General features: G+C 39.3%; 1 protein-coding gene across 5 annotated transcripts in view; it reads right to left on the reverse strand.

Annotated features, from left to right (window-relative positions):
- Window positions 1–24,105, reverse strand: part of DGKH (diacylglycerol kinase eta) — a 213,777-nt gene that overhangs the window by 48,622 nt on the left and 141,050 nt on the right. For all 5 annotated transcript variants that reach the window (XM_055133507.1, XM_055133278.1, XM_055133331.1 and 2 more), the window contains exons 14-18: window positions 23,750–23,835; window positions 16,458–16,557; window positions 7,960–8,230; window positions 4,827–4,949; window positions 1,536–1,661 (exon numbers count right to left, since the gene is read on the reverse strand). In XM_055133507.1, the coding sequence (XP_054989482.1) occupies window positions 1,536–1,661; window positions 4,827–4,949; window positions 7,960–8,230; window positions 16,458–16,557; window positions 23,750–23,835 (706 nt within the window). The remainder of the gene's footprint in view (window positions 1–1,535; window positions 1,662–4,826; window positions 4,950–7,959; window positions 8,231–16,457; window positions 16,558–23,749; window positions 23,836–24,105) is intronic.

Raw genomic sequence — 24,105 nt, forward strand, 5'->3', positions numbered from 1 at the left:
TTACTGTCTGAAAATAGTGTTAAATAGAAAAAAATATAAAAATGCAAAGATCGTTAATTAAAAAATTAAGCTCCACAAGAGTAACTCCCCTTCAAAAGGAGACTTCTACTTTTTAAGGTAGAAGTATTTATAGCTAAAATGTTGGGTGCCAAGCCAAAAGTGCTCAGGGCTTCCTCCTGGTTCTAGTTCTACACAGGTTTCTCTCGTAATATTCAGGGGAACATATGTGTACTGGATTAAATGCAGGTTGATTATAAGCATGGAGTTACTATCTATCAGAGGTATCAAAGTTTTGAGGGTTTTTTATTATTACTATTTTTTTTGGTTCTTGAGTCACACCAGGCTGTGCTCAGAGACTCCTGACAATGCTTGGGAGGATCATATGCACCATGGATCAAACCCAGCTTAGTCCAAAGCAAGCCAACCACATCATCTCCTATACTATCTCTCTGGCCCTTACAGCTGTAACTGTTACTTAAGCACTCTTCCAACACTTTGGTATGTTGCTTTCACCAAAGTCTTTTTATATTTTTATTGTGACTTTTTTCATCGGCTCTTTTTTCCCACATACTAGTGAATTTTCCAAATTTCTTTCTGTTACTAACTTTACTTAACCGTGGTCAGAGAACATACTCTGAATGATGATGTCAGCCCTCTTAAATTTACTGAGAACTGTTTTATAGAGTATTAAGTTATCCATCACAGAGAAAAGTTCCATACACAATTCAGAGTATGTATTCTGCTGGTTGCAGGAATATTCTACAGACATCACAGTTCTTCTTGTTTTTTTTAAAGTCATCATTTTACTGTTAATCTGCATAGCTGTTCCACACACCATTTAAAAATGGAATACTAAAAAATAAAAATAAAAAGCAAATACTAAAATCTCCAACTATTGTTATTGAATTATGGTATATTTTCAAAAATAACGTGTGGGGCCAGAGGGAGGTTTTTACAGGATATAAATTAGATTCTCATCTACTGTGAACTAAATCTAGACTTTCACTAAGACATTAATTAGCTGGTGCTTACAAAGATCCCTGAGACAACAATACATTCCTCCCTCCCCTGCACCCCAAAACGTTTGGTTTTCACTCTTTCTAACCTAGCCTAAAATAAATTCATTTCACTGGGGCTGGAAAATATGCCTCAGATGTTTCAAAATAAACAATATGATCAGTATGAAAACACCAGAAACTTCTAGTTTAAACCTAAACTTAAAGCTTTGTGGATACTTCAGTTAGCAGAATCGGACCAGAGATACCTTGGATATGTGATAAATGCCAAGTTGGGCTACACTGTAGAACCATGCAGTCAAAATTTCTCAGGAATGTATGCTTTCTCAGGAAAGCATTTTAATACTTTCAAACAATTCTTACATTTACATAAATTTAAGATTCTGGATTCTGGTTGATAAGAGTATCATGTATATTCCCGTAATGGAAAATTTACATTCCTATAGTTCATGAAATGAACACATACATATTTATACAGAAATGCTTAAATATATGACAGTGTTTCCGACTCTGTACTACCTGGGCAGATTATTCTGGTATTAAGTACAGGGAGGTTTTCTTTGCCAGCTGCCACAACTGGACCAGGGCTCGAGTCAGTTTGGGCACGACTGGTCCTGCCATCTGGAGACCGAGGTGCAGTTTTAACTGTTGACAGAAAGTCCATATTTTTTAAAAGTTCACGGAAAACCTATAAACATAAGCAAGCCTCTATACATCCAAGCCTTAAAATCAATTACTGGAACTAAAATTATTATATTGTGCTTGTGATTTAACTATCCTGCTTTTACAAAGCTACTTTCTGAGAGATATCTGCAACAGGTCCCAATCTTGATCTCTCACCTCAAATAAAGGTCAACAAGAAACAGATACATACTATAATTAAGGGTCAGTGATACTCTGAATATGAATGTGACTAGCCCATATTTCAGGATAAAATTCATTTTAAAGACTTGTGATTTTTCAAACTAAAGTGTCATACTCCCAATGCAACCATGTTGGTTTATGACAATAAATGCAATTCCTAGAGTTAACATGTGCAATACAACTTAGTATTATCTTCTATAATTGAAAATAAAAATACTTTCCAAATAAAACCAGTATCATTTTTCTGCAATCCTCAATTATTCATTCAAAGGTGATTTCTATCATACTCTTTTGTTTCATTTTTGGGTGCAGTGCTCAGGACTTACTTCCAGCCCAATGCTCAGGGATAACTCCTGGTGGTGCTCAAGGGACCATATGTGGCAATGGGGATTGAACCCAGGTGGTCACATGCAAGGCAAGTGCTCTGCCCAATGTGCTATCTCTCTAGCCCCTCTATCATACTCTTATCATACTTAATATTTCTAACAAACTTATTCCAACATAGAACTACTCTCAAAGTAAACAAAAAAATATTTAAATTCTATTTAAAAAAGTGGGACATTTAATAGAAAGAAAATATCATTAATTGAGGAGCTATTGGCAGATGTTTTAAAAATAGTAGTCCTTGGGCCTATCTTTCTAGATAGTACAGTAGATAAGGTGCTTGCCTTGATGGGGCTGATCTGGGTTTGGTTCCTGATACCTCACTGGTCCTCTGAGTCCCTCGAGGAGTGAACCATAAGCACAGAACCAGGAGTGAGCTTTAAGACTGCTGTATGTGCCCCACCACCACCCCCCAAAAAGCAAGATAAAATTTTTAAGTAGTCCTCAAACTCAATTTATAAAATATTCGAAAATACAAGTATATTTACTCCCATTAAAACTAATTACAAAATAATTTCATAAAAAAAATTTTTTTTGCTTTTGGGCCACACCCAGTGACCATGCTAAAGGGTTACTCCTGCCTCTGCACTCAGTAATCACTTGTGGCAGTGCTTGGGGTACCATATGGGATGCCAGGGATCTAACCCAGGTCGACCATGTGCAAGGCAAATGTCCTATCCGCTGTACTACCTCTCCGGCCCCTTTATCAATCTTACATTCTCCTTCCTTTGTTCAAAAACAGTCCAAATGCATTAAAGAAAAGTAGCAGTGCAGTCACACTTTTTTTTGAGAAATGGAAGACCTACAAATATTTTTGTCTAAAAACAACTTTTTGATGTTCACCTTTTGATTAAAAAAAAAACAACAGCATACATCTTCACAGCTAAGACTGTTGTTCCATTGCAGGGAACTAAATTATCTATTCTTGACTCTTCTAAGTATAACATTTCATTGAACCTAATAACGTGCTGCATGTTGCACAACCCAGGCATAATTATCTCATGAACTAATGATCATACAGTCAGTGTGCTTTAAAATGATAATTATCAAATACTGCAACACTTCTATTATTTATGATCTTTCACTAAATTGGATTACTATCCAAAAATTAAATGAAATTCTGTACCATTAAAAATCTGTATGATCTATATTATTTTAATATCAATTGTATAGCACAACACCTGGACTTCTCAGTTGTTTTTGCAGACAACAATGGATGTCTCAAGTTTAAGAGAACATACAGAGTTAGGTGAGATGTTAGCTTGTTGGGAAACCATTTACAATATGTGCTTAAAAACCAACTGTTCAAAAAGAGTTATTATCTTAGCAAGAGTTATCATGTGACAAGCTGTGTAAGAATGCCACAGCTAATCCAGCTTGGATCAACATTTGGACAGAGAAGAACATGCAAGTCTTGCTTATAAAATTCCCGATGAAATAAAATTAAGATAGCTGGGAAGACAGTAGAGTGGGTAAGGCACTTATCTAGTACATAGCTGAGCCCTGTTCAATCTTTGTGCCACATATGGTCCCCTAAGTACCATCGGCTTTTATCTTGAAAATTATTTTTTCTTATACAATGTGAAGTATTAGGTGTATAAATTCATTCCTAGCACAAATGAAAAGGTAGAGAAATTCTTTAAGAACTTTACATATAAACTTCTTGGCAAAAATTATTTCGGTAAAGAAATGGCTGAAGCCCTATGTCTTTAAAGCTTTGATTCAACATAAGAATTACCAGTCATCTGAGATGGTCAATTTCATTCACGGGTCTGTAGAATCATTTAAATGTCAAATTTTAAGCACAATGGGGCTTTCAGCTGTCATATTATTCTCAAAAGACTCTGTGGACTAATAAAATATTTCTATTCTATATCAAAAAATATTAAGGTTTTAAATCTTGTTTTGTATCATAATCCCTAGTTTACTGTTGTAATCTCTATTACATAAGAGGGTAATAAGAGTTCTAACAATAATCTAAATAGTGCTACCTTTTTACTTTAGTATCTTACAAGACTCAGAAAAGCTTGTTAAAAAATACAACCAATTTAGGGGCCAGAGCAATAGTACAGGGGGAAGGGCACTTGTCTTGCATGTGGCTGAACTAGGTTGGATCCCTAGCACCCGATATAGTTCCCTCAGCACTGTCAGAAGTAATTCCTAAGTGCAGAGCCAGGAGTAAGCTCTGAGTACTACCAGGTATGGCCTAAACCCCACCTCCTCTACCAGCGAAAAACAAAACAGAACAAAAAAGAACCAGAGAGATAGTACAGCACAGCCTTTCAAAGCAACTGATAAGTGTTCAATCCCTAGTATCCCATTTGGTCCCTGGTGCCTGCCAGGAGTGATCCTTGAGTGCACCTGAGTGCAGAGCCAGGAGTTACCCCTGAGCACAGCCTGGTTTGGGGCCCTCTCAAAACAAAATCAAAAGTTGCATATCAAAAAACTAAATAAAATAAAAAGTGAAATCAATTTATTTCAAACTAATACACTTTTTCAAAACTTCAAAGCAAAATCACACTTTCTTTCCCTCCCCCAATTTTTTTCCTTAAATTTTCTTACCAGCTAATGCTTCTTTTGCATCATCATCTTTAGAGTCGTCCTTAGATTCATCTGTTTCTGCACTATCATATTCAAATGATGAAATAACTGGTTCACTGGTGTGGACTGTCTGGTCATCTACCACTTTTATAAAAAAATTTATAACAAATGTTATTGGACAAGTAAAAATAAAACACATAACTTTTTTTCTGTTTTGTTTGCTTTTTGGGTCAAACTCGGCGATGCTCAGGGGTTACTCCTGGCTCTGCACTCAGGAATTCCTCCTGGCAGTGCTCGGGGGACCATATGGAATACTGGGAATAGAACCTGGGTCAGCCTCGTGCAAGGCAAATGCCCTACCCACTGTGCTATCGCTCCAGCCCTAACATTTTAACATATGCTTAATTGAGGAAAATTAAAAAGAAACCGAGAAAGTTTCATGCTCACAAATGAACAGTAATGATCAATAAAAATGGAGGTAAGTTTTGCAAGTCTAAAGATTACAATCCTAAATAAACCAAGGATGTGGCCCAGCAGTAAAACAAATTCCTCAAATGTGTAAAGCCCCAGGTGCAATCCCCAATACAGCCAAAATCTCTAAATGAAATTGTCAAAAGTATACTGTCTTTTAAAAATAAGCGCATGTAAGAACTTTAAAGAATATAAGTCTAATTAAGGGTTACAATCTGCAAAGGGGTTTTGAATATTATATAAAGAATTATCCTTTAGTGTACTATCAAAAATCTGAGAATAGAATTTTCACATTGTGGTAATATAAAAATTGAAATACAATTAGAATTGCTATAAATTTCTGATGTTGAAGGCTTGGACTATAACGAGCAGTGCTATTGATTATAGCAGTGTGATAGCCAGCTGGCTCTGCATGCACAAAGAAATGAGCTCCAAGAATGCTCAGAGGACCATCTGTAATGCCAGGGATTTGAACATGGATTGACTTTATGCAACGCAAGGAACTTACCTCCTGTACCATCTCTCTGGGCCCCTGTTATAAACCCTCAGAAGAGAAATGGAAACATTTAGGAACTACACATTAAATGGGAATGCATGAGAACGCAAGGTATCAGAGGTGGAGATACCCAGGATAGCCCTGATCCTGGGCTGGAGCGACAGCGCAGCAGGTAGGGCGTTTGCCTTGCTTGTGGCTGACCCAGGTTCAATTCCTCCATCCCCTCTCGGAGAGCCCAGCAAGCTACTGAGAGTATCCCGCCCGCACAGCAATGCCTGGCAAGCTACCCATGGCATATTCAATATGCCAGAGACAGTAACAACAAGTCTTACAATGAAGATGTTACTGGTGCGCACTTGAGCAAATGGATGAACAATGGGAAGACAGTGCTACATACAGTGTTACAGCCCTGATCCTAGATTACAGAAATGAGAAGGATAGGGAAAGAAAGAAACCAAGGAGAAATTAAGATGAGATGGATGGGAGACCAACAGAGGTAGGGGTCAGGGACCTTGGGCACATCAGTGGTACAGAAATATATAATATGGATATATCTAAGCTACAGAGCCAGTAATATTCTAAGCATGAGATTCAAACTACAGCAAACAAACTTAAAAATGTGTCTGTCAAGGGGGCAGACTGGGAGTGGGAAGGAACCTGGGGACCTTGGTGGAGGTAAGTGGATACTGGTGATGGCACTCATTTTTTTAATACTGTGTGCCTGAACTATGAATAATTTTGTAAATCATAGTGCCTTAATGTTTTGAAACATTAATGCAAAAAAGTTAAAAATAATTGATAAGGAGTTTCCACTATAATTCACGAGTTGTTACAGTTTCAGTTTCTTCTTGGTTTTTGTTTTGTTTGGAACACTAGGTATGTTCCAAACAAAATGCTCAGGGGTTATTCCTGGCTCTACACTTAAGAATCACTCCTGAGGGTACTGGAGGGACCAAATGGGATGCAGGGGAGCAGCGATGTGAAATGCAAGTACCCTACCTACTGCCCTATCTTTCCAGCCTCAGATTGATTTCAAGATATTTTGTTTGTATTTTATGTCTCACCCAGCAATGCTCAAGGGTTATTCCTGGCTCTGTACACAGAAATTACTCCTAGCGGTGCTCAGGGGAACCATACGAGATGCCCGGGATCAAACCCGGACTGGCTGTGCACAAGGCAAATGCCCTCCCTGCTGTACTATCATCACTCCAGCCCCAATTGTGTTTCAGAATTTCAAAGTGATTGGAGGATGGCTCAGGGAGCATGAGGTGTGCACGAGTTGCATGTGCAAAGTTCTGTCCCCAGCACTGCATGGTCCCCAAGTACCTCCAGGTCTGAGCAGCAGTTCTTCACTGCTGGTGCATCACTGGGTTCTAGAGTTGACAAGTCCAGCCCAGTTGGACAAAAGTCCCAGGAGAAAAGGGCAAGGGGGGGAAAGGAGCAGAGGAGGAAGGGAAGAAGAGTTTTAAAATATTGAAATTAAGCAACACCACTTAAAATTTCAGAAATACTATTTTAAACTAATTTTCAACTTTAGCTCAACATTTCTAATGTGCTTTCTTTCTGAGATTTAGTATTGCATCACTACTATGGTGGTCCAGAAGACCAGAGTAGGTCAAGAACGAGTACTGGTTAGGACTGAGTCCTAAAACGAGGTAAAGTTATACGCATGGTGTCCTTTCAGTAATAATATTGCAAACCACAGTTTCTAAAATGAAAATGAGAGAGAGGGAGAGAGAAAGAGGAAGAGAGAGAAAGACAGAGAAACGGGGAGAGAGAGGAGGGAGAGAGCGGGAAAGAGGGGGAGAGAGAGAGAGAGAGAGAGAGAAGTATCTGCCACAGTCAGGCTGGGAGGAGGATGGCGTGTGGAAGGGAAAGTGAGGACACTGGGACACTGGAGGTGGAAAATGCTCACTGGTGAAAGAACAGGTATTGGAACATTATATGAACACAGGTCAATCATGAACAACTTTGTAGCTGTGTATCTCAAGATGACTCAATTAAATTAGAAAAATAAAATTAAATTAAAAAAAAACAATAGTCAATAGGGCATAGCGCACATACTGCTAAATGACTTTATCGTCTATTTTGTCTTCAAAACATTTCACACGTGTCCAGTCTGACCAATAGGACTGTCTCATATTAACACTGCTAACTTCTTCAAAAGCTAATCGTGCTGATGTGTACCTTTTCCGACTTCTTCAATGACTTGCCTCACTGCTTTCTTTAAACTGTTCGCGCGCAGCATTATTTCCTTTGGTTTGGCCAGTTTCTGGGAAGAGGGTTTTGCAGCATCATCTACGAGCTGTTCCTTGCTTTCACACAAGGAATCTTCGCTTGAAGATTCCACTGGCTCTTCTTCTACGATGACAGTGTTGGTGCCAGGAACTGGGGCAGCCTGGAGATCTGCGTGTAAAGACTGGAGCAGTTGTTCAAGCTTCTCATTTAGGATGGAACACTAAGAAAACAAAAATGCAGTGATGAATCTCCATTTAGCGGAGGTAATAATTTATTAAGTTTTTATCTCCAAATAAATGAATATACGGTATTCTTTCCGAGTGTCCCCTGAACATTTTTTTTTCAGGGAGTGGGGAAAGGTGATGGTTTACTCCTGGCAGTACTCAGAACTTACTCCTGGCTCTGCGCTCAGGGATCATGTCTGGTGGAGATCAAGGGACCATAAGGGGTGGTTGGAAATGAACCTGGGTCAGCTGCAAGCAAAGTAAGCACTCTAACCCTGGTACTGTCTCTCCAGCCCTACACTGAACATTCTGAAGTATAGAAAATATGTTGGGATTCAATAAATATGTGAAGATTGAACACATCAAGTTATTTTTTCTAGTCACAATAATATGAGACTAGAACATCAGAAAGAAAATGGAACAAACCCTAAAATAGGCAGAAACCAAACAACATGCTTCTGAAAAATCTTTGTGTCAATAAAAAAATTCAAGAGGGAAAAAATTATCTGGCAAACAATAGAAAACAAGAGATGAACTATCAGAATCCATAGGATGCAACAAAAGCAATATAGAGAGGGAAGTTCACCGCAATATAGGCCAACATCGATAAAGAAAAAATATCAAATAAACAATCTTCCCTTATACCTGGGACACAAGAAAAGGTGTGTGTGGGGGAAGAACTGAAACTCAGTAGGAGAAACATAATAAAAATAAGAGTAGAAACAAATTAAACAGATCCAAAAGATATAAAGATCAATGAAACTAAAATCTGGTATTCTGAAAGGATCAATAAAATTGACATCACTGTACTAGACTTACCAAGAAAAAAGGAGGGAAAAACCAAGTTAGAAAACAAATTAAAGAGACAAACTTACAACTGCTAATGCATAAATACGAAAGATAATGTGACTACCCAAACATCTATATGCAGACAAACTAGAAAAAAAATGAACAAATTTTCAGAATGACACAACCTGCCAAGATTAAATACAACCCTCTAAGACTAAAACAGAAAGTCAGCTTGAACAGATGCATCACAAGTACAGAAATGGAAACAGCAATCAAAAGTCTCTCTGAGAACAAAATCCGAGGATGAGGAGACTTCATTAGTAAATTCTATAAACTTTTGAAGAAGAACTAATATAGATCCTGCTCAAGATCTTTCAGAATATAAATAAAAGAGGGGCAATTCCAAATAGTCTCTGAAAACAGCATCATGTTGACCCTCCCACACCGAAAAAGAATGGCATATACAAAAATATTAAATCAGTATCCTGATGAACACAGATGCAGACTTCCTGCCAAAAATAAAGATTTTTTTACTTCAAATTTTATTTCAAATCAAGTTCAAAATTCTACCAAAGAATTTATTGATCGTGACCAAGTAAGATTCATCCCAAGACTGGAAAAAAAGGCATAACATATACAAATCAATTTAGCATACCACATGAACAAAGGAAAAGATGATGCAAAAAGAAACATAATCATAATCATACCAATAAATGCTGAAAGAAGCATTTGGGAAGGGTCAACAAAATTAACTTAAGATAAAAACACTCCATATGTTGGGAACAGAATAAACATACTTCATAAGGTCAATGGTAGAAAATATTAAAGCTTTTCCCTAAAAACTTGGGAGTGAGACCCAGATTCAAAAGCATCTTCACCACTACTTTCAACATTAATTTTGGAAGTGCTGTTGAGTAGAGCAATTAGATGTACATGCGCTCTCTCTCTCTCTCTCTCTCTCTCTCTCTCTCTCTCTTCCCCCCCGTCTCTCTGTCTCTGTCTCTCTCTGTTTCCCTCCCTCCCTCCCCCACCTCTCTTTGTGTGTCTCCCTCCCTCCCTTCCCTCCTCCCTCTCTCACTCTTCCCCCACCTATCTCTTTCTGTCTCCCTTCCTTCTCTCTCCCTCCCCCCACCTCTCTGTCTCTGTCTCTGTCTCTCTCATAAAAAGAATCCAGGGGACTCAGTGTGGGCAGCACTGGCCTTGCTCCAGGCACCGATGTGGTGGATCGGTGGCCGCTCTACAGGCTCTGAACACTTGGCCAATGGGGTCATAAAATTTCTCCCAGAATGAATGCAAATATCTCTCAAAAAAGAGCTCCTCTAAGCAAAACCAACCTGGCGCAAACCACACGGATGCCAGCCCAGAGTGGGACTGGTGATGACAGTGGCAGTGTGGCCACTGGCCCCAAACTGACCACTACGATGAGGCTGCTGACGCAGCAGACTTTTGTGAATGAATAGAGCTTAGTACAGGTCACTCGCAGAGTTGAGGGGGAGTCCTGAGTTCCCACCATGGGAGGTCAGCTCAGGTGACCTCGGTGACTCGGGCAGGTCCAGTGCCTGTTGGCAGGGTGCCCTGACCACCACTGTCCTGGACTGGTGGTGACAGCCCGCCCAGAGCACCCAAGCTGCATACAGTAGCCACCCAGACCCTCGCCCTGGCCCCAGCTTGGTCACTGCTGCCCATTGCCACTGGAGCCTGGGGGCGCACAGCACCACCAGCGGGTCAACCTGGACCTGTGGGGCGAGATTGCCAGCGGCCTGACACTGTCCTCTAGCCTCCTGATGCCCCAAAGTTGCCGCTGTGCCTCTGAGGTCCCTTGAGACCAAGTTTTCCAAGAAATTAAACAGCCAGAATTTAGGTACGCAGGAGCCGTGCCCACAAACTGCCTCTGGCTCTGCCACACAAAGCTCATTTATCAGCCTTGCTCCAGGGACTCAGAAATAAATCTCAATAAAGATTTAAAAAAACACGCAGTAAATCTCAGACCCATACATGGCTGAATAATCTGAGGTATATTCCGGAGTAGGGTGGGTTAGCCCAGTGCCCGCCCACACACAGCCCCCAAAGCCACTTGCTCCCACAATCCAAAATTGCTGCCATGCCTGGATTTTGTCCTGAGACAGACCTCACCAAGAAATCAACCCGCTGAAAATTCGGGTATGCAGGTTTTGTGACTGAAATCTCTAGGCTTCTAGGAGTTGGGATGGGCTACCTCCCTGTACTTCCGGAAACCTCCACAGTCACATCCGCACCCCAAAACTGCCACCCAGTTACAAAGGCTACTCCAGCTGTACCTTCCCCATTAAAATAGTAAACTCCCTGAAAATACACGATGACCACTTAGTACTTGGATATCTCTCTGGACTTAGTTACTAAAATACTAAATTACAGAAACCCAAAACTGAGAGGCTAAGTGTGGTCACTCGACCTCATACCTCTTCATCCTCAGCAATGGAAAACAAATTATCTAATGCTTCCTTTTCAGCAGGTCTGACTTTAGGGGAGAGACTCCAAACAATAATAGTGAGTTTTGTTGAAATATTGTATGCAATCAAAGTGAAAGTAAAGTGAAATTTATTAGTTACATAGGCGGGGGGGGGGCTAAGGGTGGGGGGGCTAGGGGCGTGGGGGGGGTTAGGGGTGTGGGGGGGCGGGGTGGAGCTATACTGGGATTCTTGGTGGTGGAATATGAGCACTGGTGAAGGGATGGGTATTCGAGCATTGTATAACTGAGATTTAAACCTGAAAACTTTGTAACTTTCCACATGGTGACTCAATAAAAAATTAAAAAAAAAAAAAGGACAGAGAGAGGCAAAGAAGGAAAGTGATGGGGGCAGGGATTAGGAGAGGGAAAGTGGGGATGCTGGTGGTCGGAAATGCACACTGATGGGGGAATGGGTGTTAGAACACTGTATGGATAAAACCCAACCACGGACAGCTTTGTAATATCGCTATCTCACAGTGATTCAATAAAAAATAAACATAAAAATCAAATTGGAAAAGAAGTGAAACTATTCCTATTTGTGGGTGATAATATTAATGGAAAACCCCTGAAAACTCCACACCAAAAAAATCCTAGAGGGGCTGGAGTGATAACACAGCAGGTAGGGCATTTGCCTTGCACGAGGCTGACCCTGGTTCAATTCCTAGCACCCCATATGGTCCCCTGAGCACCGCCAGCAGTAATTCCTGACTACAGAGCCAGGAGTAACCCCTGTGCATAGCCAGGTGTGACCCAAAAAGCAAAAAAAAAAAAAATCCTAGAAAAAATCAATGGGTTTATTAAAGTGACAGGATATGAAATTAGCACAAATAACTCTGCTGTCTTTATAGACAAATAATGAATTGGAAGAAAGTTTCTTTTAAAAAATATGTTTGAAAAATAATTTTATTTACAGTTGTATCAAAAAAAGATGAAATAACCTGGAATTAAATTTAAGAAAGGATGCAAGTGCTGCCACTAGCACAGCAGAGAAGGCCCTGGTGTTCTGGCACTGCTAAGCCCTGGCAGCACTGTACCATCAGGTCCTGGCACTGAGAAGATTGGTCAAGAGTAGCCACTGGACTCCGGAGCACTGTTGGGAGACCTCCATCTCAGAATGTATTAATGCAACTGTTCAAGGAAACAGAACAGATTTAAAAAAAAAAAAGTTGTTAAACTACCAAAGACTAAACTAGGAAAAACTCTTCTGGAAATAAGAAAAGAAAAATGGAGTAACTGCACTCCCTGACTTTAAATTATATTACAAAGCAACAGGAGTTTAAATAGTTTGGAATCAGAAGAAAAAGGACAAATCATGGACAAATCATGTGGATTTTAATCCACATGTATAGAGACACCTAATCTCTAATAAAAGAGACAAATGCATATATGGGAAAAAGTCAGTTTCTTCAATAGATGTTAGGAAAATTGAACTTCCACATGCAAAAGAGAAAGAAAGAAAGAAAGAAAGAAAGAAAGAAAGAAAGAAAGAAAGAAAGAAAGAAAGAAAGAAAGAAAGAAAGAAAGAAGAGAGAGAGAGAGAGAGAGAGAGAGAAGGAAGGAAGGAAGGAAGGAAGGAAGGAAGGAAGGAAGGAAGGAAGGAAGGAAGGAAGGAAGGAAGGAAGGAAGGAAGGAAGGGAGGGAGGGAGGGAGGGAGGGAGGGAGGGAGGGAGGGAGGGAGGGAGGAAGGAGGAAGGAACTTGATCACTAACACCATTCTTAAAAGTTATCTCATAATGAATTAAAGACTGAGACATTAGGGTGAAAACCACAAAAACATAGGTAAAACTATAGGTAATATACTCCAGGGCCTCATCATCAAAAATGTATTTGGAAACTCAATTCAAATGGATGTGAAAGCAAAGGTAGGAGTTAAATAGAATTACATCAAATTTAAAAGCTTAGCAAAAGAAATTTCAAGAATCAAAAATCAATTTAGCAATTGAGAGAAAAATCTTTACACCAGACATCTGAAAGGGGGTTAATAGTCAAAATAAAGAGCTCAGACAAGCCAACAATTAAAAGAAGAAAAAAAAACAAGCAACCCACTCACAAAATAGACAAAAATCTCAAATAGTTCTCCCAATAAGACACACAGATGGTTCACAGATACATGGGAAAAATGCTCAATATACTGAGTTTGTAAAGGAAATGCAAAGCAAACTACTGTGAGATATCACCTCACACAACTGAGAATGGACTGTAGTCAAGAAATGGACAGTATTCAACAATGATGATGTTGATGAGGGTATGGAAAAAAGAAAACTCTAGTACACTATTGGCTCTGCAGCATGGAGATTCCTTTCAATTTTTTTTAAAGAAATTTCTTATGATCCAGCATTACCACAGGTAGGTTTTTATCCAAGTGTTATGAAAACCAAGCTTTTATCAGCTTTTATCCAACTGATATGAAAACCAGCTCAACAGGATAGCTTCATCCCTCTCTTCACTGCAGCATTATTCACAATTGTGAAACAATGGAAATAACTAAAATGTCCATCCAGAGATAACTGCACAAAGAATACGCTATATATACCCAGTGGAGCACTACTCTGGCCTTTCAAAGACAAAATGGTGCTCTTTGGGGGAAAAGTGGATCAAAGTTGAAATAATTATGGTAAGCAAAGTAATAACTAAGAATGATCAGGTTATTTCACCAATAATAAAGTATGAATTACTAGCACACCCAAACTGATAAAAAGCAAAACTTATGGTAGTTACCAGAGGGAAAGGGTGGGAGGAAAGGTCAGAGAGATCTTTTTCTGATGGATGTCATTGGAACTTTGATGGTAGATGCCGTGAGAATTGCACACATAGAGAGGCATAAAGCCAAATCCTTGAAATTCCATAATAATGTAAACTAATGATAAGTCAATAATAAAATATATAGATATGGCAAAATAAATGTAAATTGCCTATATCTTATTCACCGTGAGCTGGCTATTAATTATAAATTATGCCTCTGAAATATAATAGAGTGAAAATTTTGCAATTTAAATGGTATGTTATTTTCATGTAAATGTATTGATTTATACTTCCAGAATCATTCCAGCCTCATTTTATGAGTAAAAGTCCTTATAATCTTTGTCAACCTATTTTCTTCTCAAGAGAAAATATCTGTATGTCACAAAAATTTATACATTATACAAAATATGCTACATATAACACAAAATGCTGTACAACCTTTGAAAATTTTGATTATTTATTTATTTTTTGGTCTGGGGCTCCATCTGGCAGTGCTCAGGACTTACTCCTGGCTCTGTGATCGAAATCACTCCTGCTGGTGCTCGGGGACCACAGGTTGTGCTGGGGTCTGAAGCCAAGGCTGCTGTCTGCAAGACAAGTGCCTAACTTGCTGTATTCTCTCTCCAGCTCCACATAAAATTCTTTAAAAATAAACAATTAGCTTATGATACTCTTCTGAGCACCATAAACTCAGGATGAAGCTACTGCCTTGCTTTGTAAAGCAGAGCTTTGGTTTACAAGGCACGAACAGTGCCCAGAGGACTATTCACTCGGGCTGAAAATAGACTACAGACTGAACATGACAGCCACTTAATACCTCTACTGCAAACCACAACACCCAAAAGGAGACAGAGAGCAAAAGGGAATGCCCTGCCACAGAGGCAGGGTAGAGTGGGGGGAGGACGGGATGGAGGTGGTGGGAGGGACGCTGGGACAATTGGTGGTGGAAAATGGGCACAGGTGGAGGGACGGACACTCGACCATTGCATGACTGAAATGCAAGCATGAAAGTTTTTTAAGTCTGTAACTGCACCTCACGGTGATTCACTAATAAAAACTTTTTTGAAAAAAAAGTAAATTAAAAAAAAAGCAAAACGCACTAGGGTGAAGAAGAAAAGGACAGAGGCAGAAAGAAAAACAGGCACCAAATTTTCCTAAATGACTGGGGCTACGGAACCATTAAAACTGGAGTTGCTGTTCCAACTGCCTAATCAGCCTTTGATCTACACACAATTTCCAGTCATTTCTCCCTCCACGTATCTGTCTTTGATGACATGCCAAGACAAAGCTACAGCAGAAACAGTTACAAGAAAATAGTATAAGCTAGAGAGACTTTCTATTTTTTGCAGCTCTCCCCAAAATAGAAAAACAATAGAAAGAGGCTAAAAACACACAGGTTCCTTTGGTTTTTCCTTCCTTTCATTCAACCTTGCAGATAGCAGGGTTCAGGGGGTAGGGGGGTGGGGAAGGTGGGGGGGGAGGTGATTTCCCTTTGCAGATTCCAGAGTTCTAGCCAAGCCTTTTGTACAAATGTCCTGCCACGAGCATATGAAGGCAAAGACAGAAGCTTCTAAGATCCTGTTAACTGTTATTTTAGAAAGTTCGTGAAGGGAAAAAGTGTTTAAATGAAAAAGGCAAGGAAAGAAAGAGAAACCTGACTGGGGACAAGGGTCCTAGTTGAGTTCATCCTTCTAGTCAACCCAACCATGAAGGCCAGAAGGGAATGAAACCCTGAGGTGTGCCTAGAAATGGAAAGCAGCTTCTCTGCCATGGTCCCAAGACATGAACTGCCCTTCTCCAATAGGTCAGTCCACAAACAAAGGGATCTGAGTTACAAAGATCATTTCATGACTGTCTTTTAGGATAATGCAGTCTTCCTACTATATTATAGAAATGAAGGACAACTACATGATTAAAACATTAAGCTATATTATGTGTTTTATATATATGTATGTTAACCACATTAAATGATAACTGTAAAGTAATTTTTTGAATCCTCATACCACACCTGATTCAAAAGCAATTTTTCATCTATGATCACACCACCATTAACGTGCCCAATGTCATCAAAAGGAATCTTCCCTTTGATTGAAGATGTGTTGGCAGAAAAACCATTACTTAATTCGCAAAATACAGCTCAGTCTTATATTGGTCAGTGGGGGATTAAAAACCAAAATTTGATGCCCCAGACCTATCCCTCTTACTTTACTGGCCACGGCTTCTGCGACAACAGCGTTTTCCAATGTTTTCTCATGTGACTTCTCTACTTTGGCCACGAAGTCCTTTACGGTGTCACACAGAATCCTTTGAAGAAGAAAATTGTGCAATTCAGTAAACTTAATTGATTTGCATTAATTTATAAATATGTTTTAAAATAAGCACAATTATGGGGCCAGAGAGATAGTACAGCTGATAGGGTGCTGGCCTTGCATGAGGCAGACCCAGGTTCGACCCCCGGCATCCCTACAGTCCCCTGAGCACTGCCAGGAGTAATTCCTCAGTGCCGAGCCAGGAGTAATCTCTGAACATCACAGTGTGGCCCAAAAACCAAAAAGAAAAAGCACAATTACCAAGCTGTCATAATACCAGGATCACTTACATCTTTTTTTTTTTTTTTTTTTTTTTTTTGCTTTTTGGGTCACACCTGGCGATGCACAGGGGTTACTCCTGGTTCTACATTCAAGAATTACTCCTGGCAGTGCTCAGGGGACCATATGGGATGCTGGGATTCAAACCCAGGTTGGCCGCGTGCAAGGCAAACGCCCTACCCGCTGGGCTATCGCTCCAGCCCCAGGATCACTTACATCTAAATCTATGTCTCTACCTGCTGTGTAACTTAGATTCAAGTCCTAATACATTCAAGACACGCCAAGTGATCCATGTGCACATGAAGAAGCTTGCTCTATGTCAGTGCCTCCAACTTCTCACCTGCAGACCTTCACTTAGCCTGCATCAGATCTCGCAACTGAGGTTGGGGTGGGGGAAGATACCAGTGGCTGTCAACCATTCTAAGCTGTGGATCCATGGCTGAAGAATACTACTCTATATAATTCAAATAAAATTGACTTTAAAGCGAAGACACACATTTCTTTTTTTTCTTTATTTTTTACTAGTTAAAAAATAATTTATTGAATCATTGTGAATGCAAAGTTATAAAATCATTATAACTAAGTTTCAGGGGTACAATGTTGGAGTATCCATCCCTTCACCAGTGCCCACTTCCCTAGATCAATATTCACAGTTTCCCCACCGCCCCCAGCCTGCCTGAAGGGGACTTTATTTTCCTTTATTGCATTTAGATAGTTCGGTTCACAATACTGTTACTGACAGGGCATTATGCATAGCATATCATTTTATCTCCTTTTAGGATCTAGTCCTTGTCCAGAATGAGCACTTCCTTCAATCATTGTTGTACTGGTCCTTGACCTTACTCCTGTATCCCTGCAATGTCAACTTCCTACTATGGACCCATTTTCCTGCCCTTCATTTCTATTATCGTTGAGTATTCATTACTCCTCTACTTTCTTTATATCCTGCAAATGAGTGAAGTCATTCTGTGTCTGTCCCTCTCCCTTTGACTCATGTCACTCCGCAAGACACTCTTCAGATCCATCTATATAATAGCAAATTTTATAACTTCATCTTTTTGATGTGTGCAAGTCTCTGGGGCATGAGAGGACGAAAGACACACATTTCTTGAATTGTATCTTTAGAAGGATTTGTGTAGCTGCCATTGGAAAAACAAATTGCCATCACCTGCACCTCATCTATGTTCGCAACAACAGACCCTGAAAGGACCAATTCGTCATGTGTGCTGTCCCTACAGTATACCCGATAGAGTCAGTCATCATGCTACTGTTCGCCACCTGCATACGCTTACCCTGCTCATAGAGAAAAGAAGTGTTATATTATGCTCTGAACCATCCAGTGACGTGAACAGGATTGTTCCTTGTAAATGCATCGTTTGTTTTTCTTAAGATCCCCAATGCAGTGAGACATGAGACTAATTTAATTTAGGCTTTCTTGGTGTTCACAATATATGGCTCTTAGAGGATGAGGAAGAAAGAAAAAAATCTGAAACTAAAAAAGCAAACTGTTTTTTAAAAAATCTTTGGGGCTGTTGAATGATTATAAACAATGGGCAAGGGCAGGGGGGTGATCGGCAGTGAAGGGCAAGTGCCTTGCAAACAGAGGGACCAAGTTTGAGACCTGACATTGATCAGAGGCTTCCAAGCCCAGCAATACTGGTGAGGGTGAGCACTGAAGTCGAACCCTGTGGTTCCAGCTGCTGGAACGGTCACTGAGCACGCCCTCCCCGCCAAAACAACCTCAAAACAATAACCCATAGCAAGACTGTTGTAGCAAGGCAGAGAGTGATCAAAATACAGAATCTGCTTATTCCAAAAGAATAATGCTCAGTCTTAAGTACTGATATTGACTGAGGAATTTGGGGAAAAAGAACCAGGTTCCAGCAGCTAGTTATTTTCTATTACATTCACAATTTCATTTATTATGTGAGGGACATAACAGTAAAATTTCCAGATAGCTAAGTATTATGAAATCAAGTCCTTCAACCGATCCAGGATACAAGACACAACACACATGCACTCCCCAGCACACAGTCACAAATATGCACATACATACATGTACCTCTCCAATCTTCATATTTATCATCTAAAACAGTAAGTTACTGGGGCCAAAACGATAGTACAGTGGGTAGGATGATTGCTTTGCACATGATCAACCCGGGTTTGATCCCTAGCACTCCACAGGTCCCCAAGAACTGCCGGGATTAATTCCTGAATATAGAACCAGGAGTATGGGACTGGCACGATAGTACTGTGGGTAGGGCGTTTGCCTTGCACGCGGCCATCCTGGGTCCAATTCCCAGCATCCCATATGTTCCCCCGAGCACCACCAGGAGTAATTCCTGAGTGCAGAGCCAGAAGTAACCGCTGTGCATTGCTGGGTGTGACCCAAAAAAAGAAAAAGAAAAAAAAAAAAAGAACCAGGAGTATAAGCGCTGAGCACTGCTGGGTGTGCCCCCCTCCCCCGATAACAGAAATTCTTTTTTTGTTTTTGGGTCACCCAGTGATGCTCAGGGATTATTCCTGGCTCTGCACTCAGGAATTAACCCTGGCAGTGCTCGGGGGACACCGGGGATAGAAACCAGGTCAGCCACATGCAAGGTAGACCCCCACCCGCTGTACTATCACTCTGGTCCCCAAAATACCAGAAATTTTTTGCTTCTAATAATATTTTTTTTTGCTTTTCACATTGTAATCATTTCTAGATTTCACCTGGAAAAGGTGCTCTTTCTTTTTTTTTTTTCTTTCTGGGTCACACCCGGCGATGCACAGGGGTTACTCCTGGCTCTGCACTCAGGAATTACCCCTGGCGGTGCTCAGGGGACCATATGGGATGCTGGGAATCGAACCCGGGTCAGCCGCGTGCAAGGCAAACGCCCTACCCACTGTGCTATCGCTCCAGGCCCGAAAAGGTACTCTTTCTTAACCTTCAAGTATTTTTAGGTAGTTTTTCTTTCTTTCCTTAAACTGAAATCACATTGGTTTATAAAAATCATGTAGGTTTCAAAGGTACAGCCCAATAAATCAGCATTTATATATACTATACCATGTTCATGACCAGATGTCTTGGTCATTGGCTTTATCTATTTACACAGAAAATCCAGATTAGGAATACAGTCATGCTTCACATGAAGTTTTGTCCTTGTTCATGTAATATTTTACTATTTTAATGGCTTTCTTAAAATGTCAGAAATTTCTCCTCACTTATTGAGAATTTCTTTAATACATCTGACTTCTAGGGGAGATACTGACAGTCCTTCCTCTTTATATAAGCATAAAATAGAGGGTGTCTTGCCATTAAAAATCTTTAAAAAACATTAGGAAAGGCCACACCCAAGATATCCCAGCCTCAGTGCTCAAGGGTCACTCCTGGTGGTATTTAGGTCATATGTAGTATCAGGTATCAAACAGGTTCCCCTTGTATTCAAAGCATGAACTCAATCCATTTGAAAATAAATTATTAAATCATTAAAAAAATCTTCTTTAATTTTCATTTGAATTTGTAGACCCGCATACGTCACCCGTTTCCATAGCTACTTCTGCTGCTGTATTGCTGACTCCTGGGGAAGCCAGCATGCTGTTCATCCATGTGAGAATGAGAGGGGAGGTAGCAGAGGTACCAGTCCTCAGGTGTGCCATGTTGCTGAGGCAAAAGGAGGCTGATGGATAATACAGCTTAAGAGAGGACTGCCACATGCAATGTGCAAAGCATTTGTAAAGTTCCATATATTCCAGAAGATATAGGATATTTACATTCTTGGAAGGATGAATTAGCTTTTTAATTACCTTCCAAATTGAAGATAGTTTTAAAAATAGAAATAAATAGACATTTAAATGTAGCATGTGTTCAGAGTCACAGCAACTGACAACTTGGAAATTGGAGACAAACCATTTTAAAATGTATTTAGTACAGTACGTGGAAGACAAGGCTCCAACAGAATGTTTCCTACTTTAATAAAGGTTTCCAGGAAACATGCAAAAATAAAGTAACTGAAGATGGAGCAAGGATTTTCCCCCATAATGCTAAAAGTAATTCAAAGTCCTAATTACATGCTACTATAATTAGTGTCAACATAATCTTGTTATGATATTTGCAGCATTTTGTTTAATTTTGTTCTTGTCCTTTGAAGCTGAATACTCAGTGGACTGTATGCATCAAATATTCAGGTGAAGCTAACAAATTTAACATGGTTGATGATTTTCCTTCAAGAACCTAAAAAATACATTTTTCATTTGTTCTAAGAAATTCCAACTAGACAATAAAGGGGATTTCTAAGGATCAATGTATAATCTATAAAATCCCCTACCTATCTATGAGTTTATTCATTGAGGGCGATTCACCTAAATTATCACTAAAGTTAGAAACCACATCTAAAATCTGGAGTCAGACAGAACACCTAGAGAGAGAACACCCAGGGCACTTGCCTCACACATGGCTAACCCAGGCTCAGTCCTTGGCACCATTTATGTTCCCCTCCCCACTGCTCTGCCAAGAGGGATTCCTAAGCACAGAACTAGGAGTAAGCCCTTAGCAACACTGGGTATGGTCCAAAACTAAAACTTTAATTAATTAAACTGATTAATTCTTGGGTTTTATAACAATGGTCCAATCTTACTGATCTTTCCTACCAACGACCCATTTTTCTGGTGTTTTGTCTACAGAAAAATTGCGTTTATAAATAATACTGGTTTTCATTTCTATTGATAAATGACATATAAATTTGTTAACCAGTACTACTTTCAGTTCTCAGAAGACAACTCATGTTAGCACAGCAAATATTCAAAACCCCAAAGTCAGAGAAATGTTGACATTACTCAGTTAACCTATGTTAACTGCATTAGTTAACTTGTTTATAATCCTTTCAGCACTTCAAAATGTTCAAAAAAATTAAGGTAACTGGGAATTACTATTTTATGAAGCAAATATAAATATGAACAAAAGGGTTAAAATATTCTGCCTTAGTATCATGCCATTTAATAAGTAAATGGCATTGACAAAAGGAATTATTTTATAGGTCGAAGTTACATGGATGTGTATGAGACTGTGCATGTGTGTCTACTACCTAATCACCAAGTTGTAACCGTAAAAAGCTGGTATTTTATTGTGCATTTTTTATGACTTAATAGTACACTTTAAGCACAGAGAACTAGTACCAATTTTAAAGAGACAGATCATTCAAATTTAATATGTGTACCATCTTAAGATTTTTATTTGAACCATGTGAATTTTTTTTAAATAACACCATAATAATTGGCAGAGGTGGAATATAGATTGAGTAATAAAGATGTTGAAACACTGGTATTAGTATGCTTCTAACAAAATATACACACAGAAAGCAGAGTGTAATTGCTCAGGTTTGCTTAGAGATCCTGTAATTTTTTTTAATGCAATAGAGTAAGCTGGTGAGAGAATACAGGGGTTAAGACGCTTGCCTTGTATGCAGTCAACCCCAAGTGGACACCCAGCACCACATTTGGCTCCCCAGGCCCCACCAAAAGTGATCCAGATCACACAGTCAGAAGTAAGTTCTGAGTGCCACAGCTGTAAGACACCCACACTAAACCAAAACAAACAAATAAAAAGAGAAAAAAAGAAAATAAGCAGCAAATGATGAAATGCTGACAAATAGACTGAAGATGGTTGGTTATCAGGTCACTCCTGGCAGAATGTGGGGGGACAATACATGGCACCAGAGATTGAACTAGGGTTGTTTGCATGCCAAGCAAGTCCCTTAAACCCAATCCTATCTCCCTGACCCCATAATAGTTATACATATATTTGTTGCTGTTGTTACTATTGTTGGTAGTGGTGGTGGTTTGGGGGTCCACGTCCGGTGTTACTTAGGATTCACTCTTCGAAGGACTCGGGGGACCATATGGGGAGCCACAGATCAAACCCAGGACAGTAGCTTGCTAGGCAAGCACCCAACCCACTGTACTATCTCTCCAGGCCTTGCCCATAATAGTTATATTACTCTGTAAGCTAGACTCCTAAATAACTAATCTGTTTATCTGTTGGAATTTTCATATAGCTGAGTTTTAGGCATATAATACTTCAACAGCAGTCCCACCGTCACTGTAAACTTCTCTCCACCAGTGTTCCCAGATTCCCTCCCCAGCCAAACCCCCAACCCCCATCCCCACTTGTCAACTTGACAGGCACATTACAAAGTTCCAGTGGCTGCAGCCTAGAGCTCATGGTTTCAGTTTTGTTGAGTCAGTGTTTTGGGTATATGGCTGTACCACTCATCCATAACACTGGTATAACTTAAGCCCTGATTACTGTTCATCAGTAGTTGAAATTTTCAGTTAGTCTCACCCTTCTTTCTCTAGTCGACTTGCCAGTTCTCCTGACTTCATATAAAATAGATGCTTCAAAACTCAACTCTAAGTTCCAGTTAGACACCATCCGTGATAGTAAGGTCAAGTAATTTTGGCTCCATCTGAGGACTGTACTAAAATCTGATTAACTCTGAATTACAGTAAATTATAAAAATTAAGCATGCTGAGAAATGGTATTTTAAAAAATCATCATTATTTCCCTTTTTCCTGATATAAACAATTCCTAAACAATATTGAAAATAATTATAACCAAATGTCTTCTAAACTGTAATCATAAATACTTCACTAAATTAAAACTTTTATTAAACTCCCTTACTGTACCTTTTTAACAAAAATATTTCAAGTGAATCATCAAAAATATATTCTCTTAATAATATATTCCTCTTCAAATAAGTTGCTATAGTGAATTTTAGAAAAACTCAAATTTCGTATGTCAAATTTTATAAGCCACTTCATAAACTTTTTAAAAATCACAATGAAACCCATACACAGTAAGAAACAGGTTTCCTTTGAATATCACCATAGAACTATTAGAACTATTTCATGATTTCAACTCCATAACTCACTTGGCTGATGATAAGACCACTGCATGTTCATCAGAATTGATGATTTTCGTAAGATGAGCTGCAACAGAGTCTTCATAAATCGTTGTCTGAAACAAAAGAGCAAACCTGAACTTACGATACTTACTATCACTGACATTTCAACAATTCAGCTACCACAGCTTCAAAAAGGATCATATATGTGAAATAAGATAAAGGTTGTAATGCAGTATATTAAAAAGTCATATACATAACAGATTAATAGTCAATTAAACTATTTTAGTTCCTGATGAAAATACTTTTGTTTCACCTGCATACATTTTAAAATTAAAAATAGATTATAGAATCATTAAAATAAATATAAAATTGGTATATTCTTT

Source organism: Sorex araneus, chromosome 1 (genome assembly GCF_027595985.1).
Source record: "Sorex araneus isolate mSorAra2 chromosome 1, mSorAra2.pri, whole genome shotgun sequence".
NCBI lineage: Eukaryota > Metazoa > Chordata > Mammalia > Eulipotyphla > Soricidae > Sorex > Sorex araneus.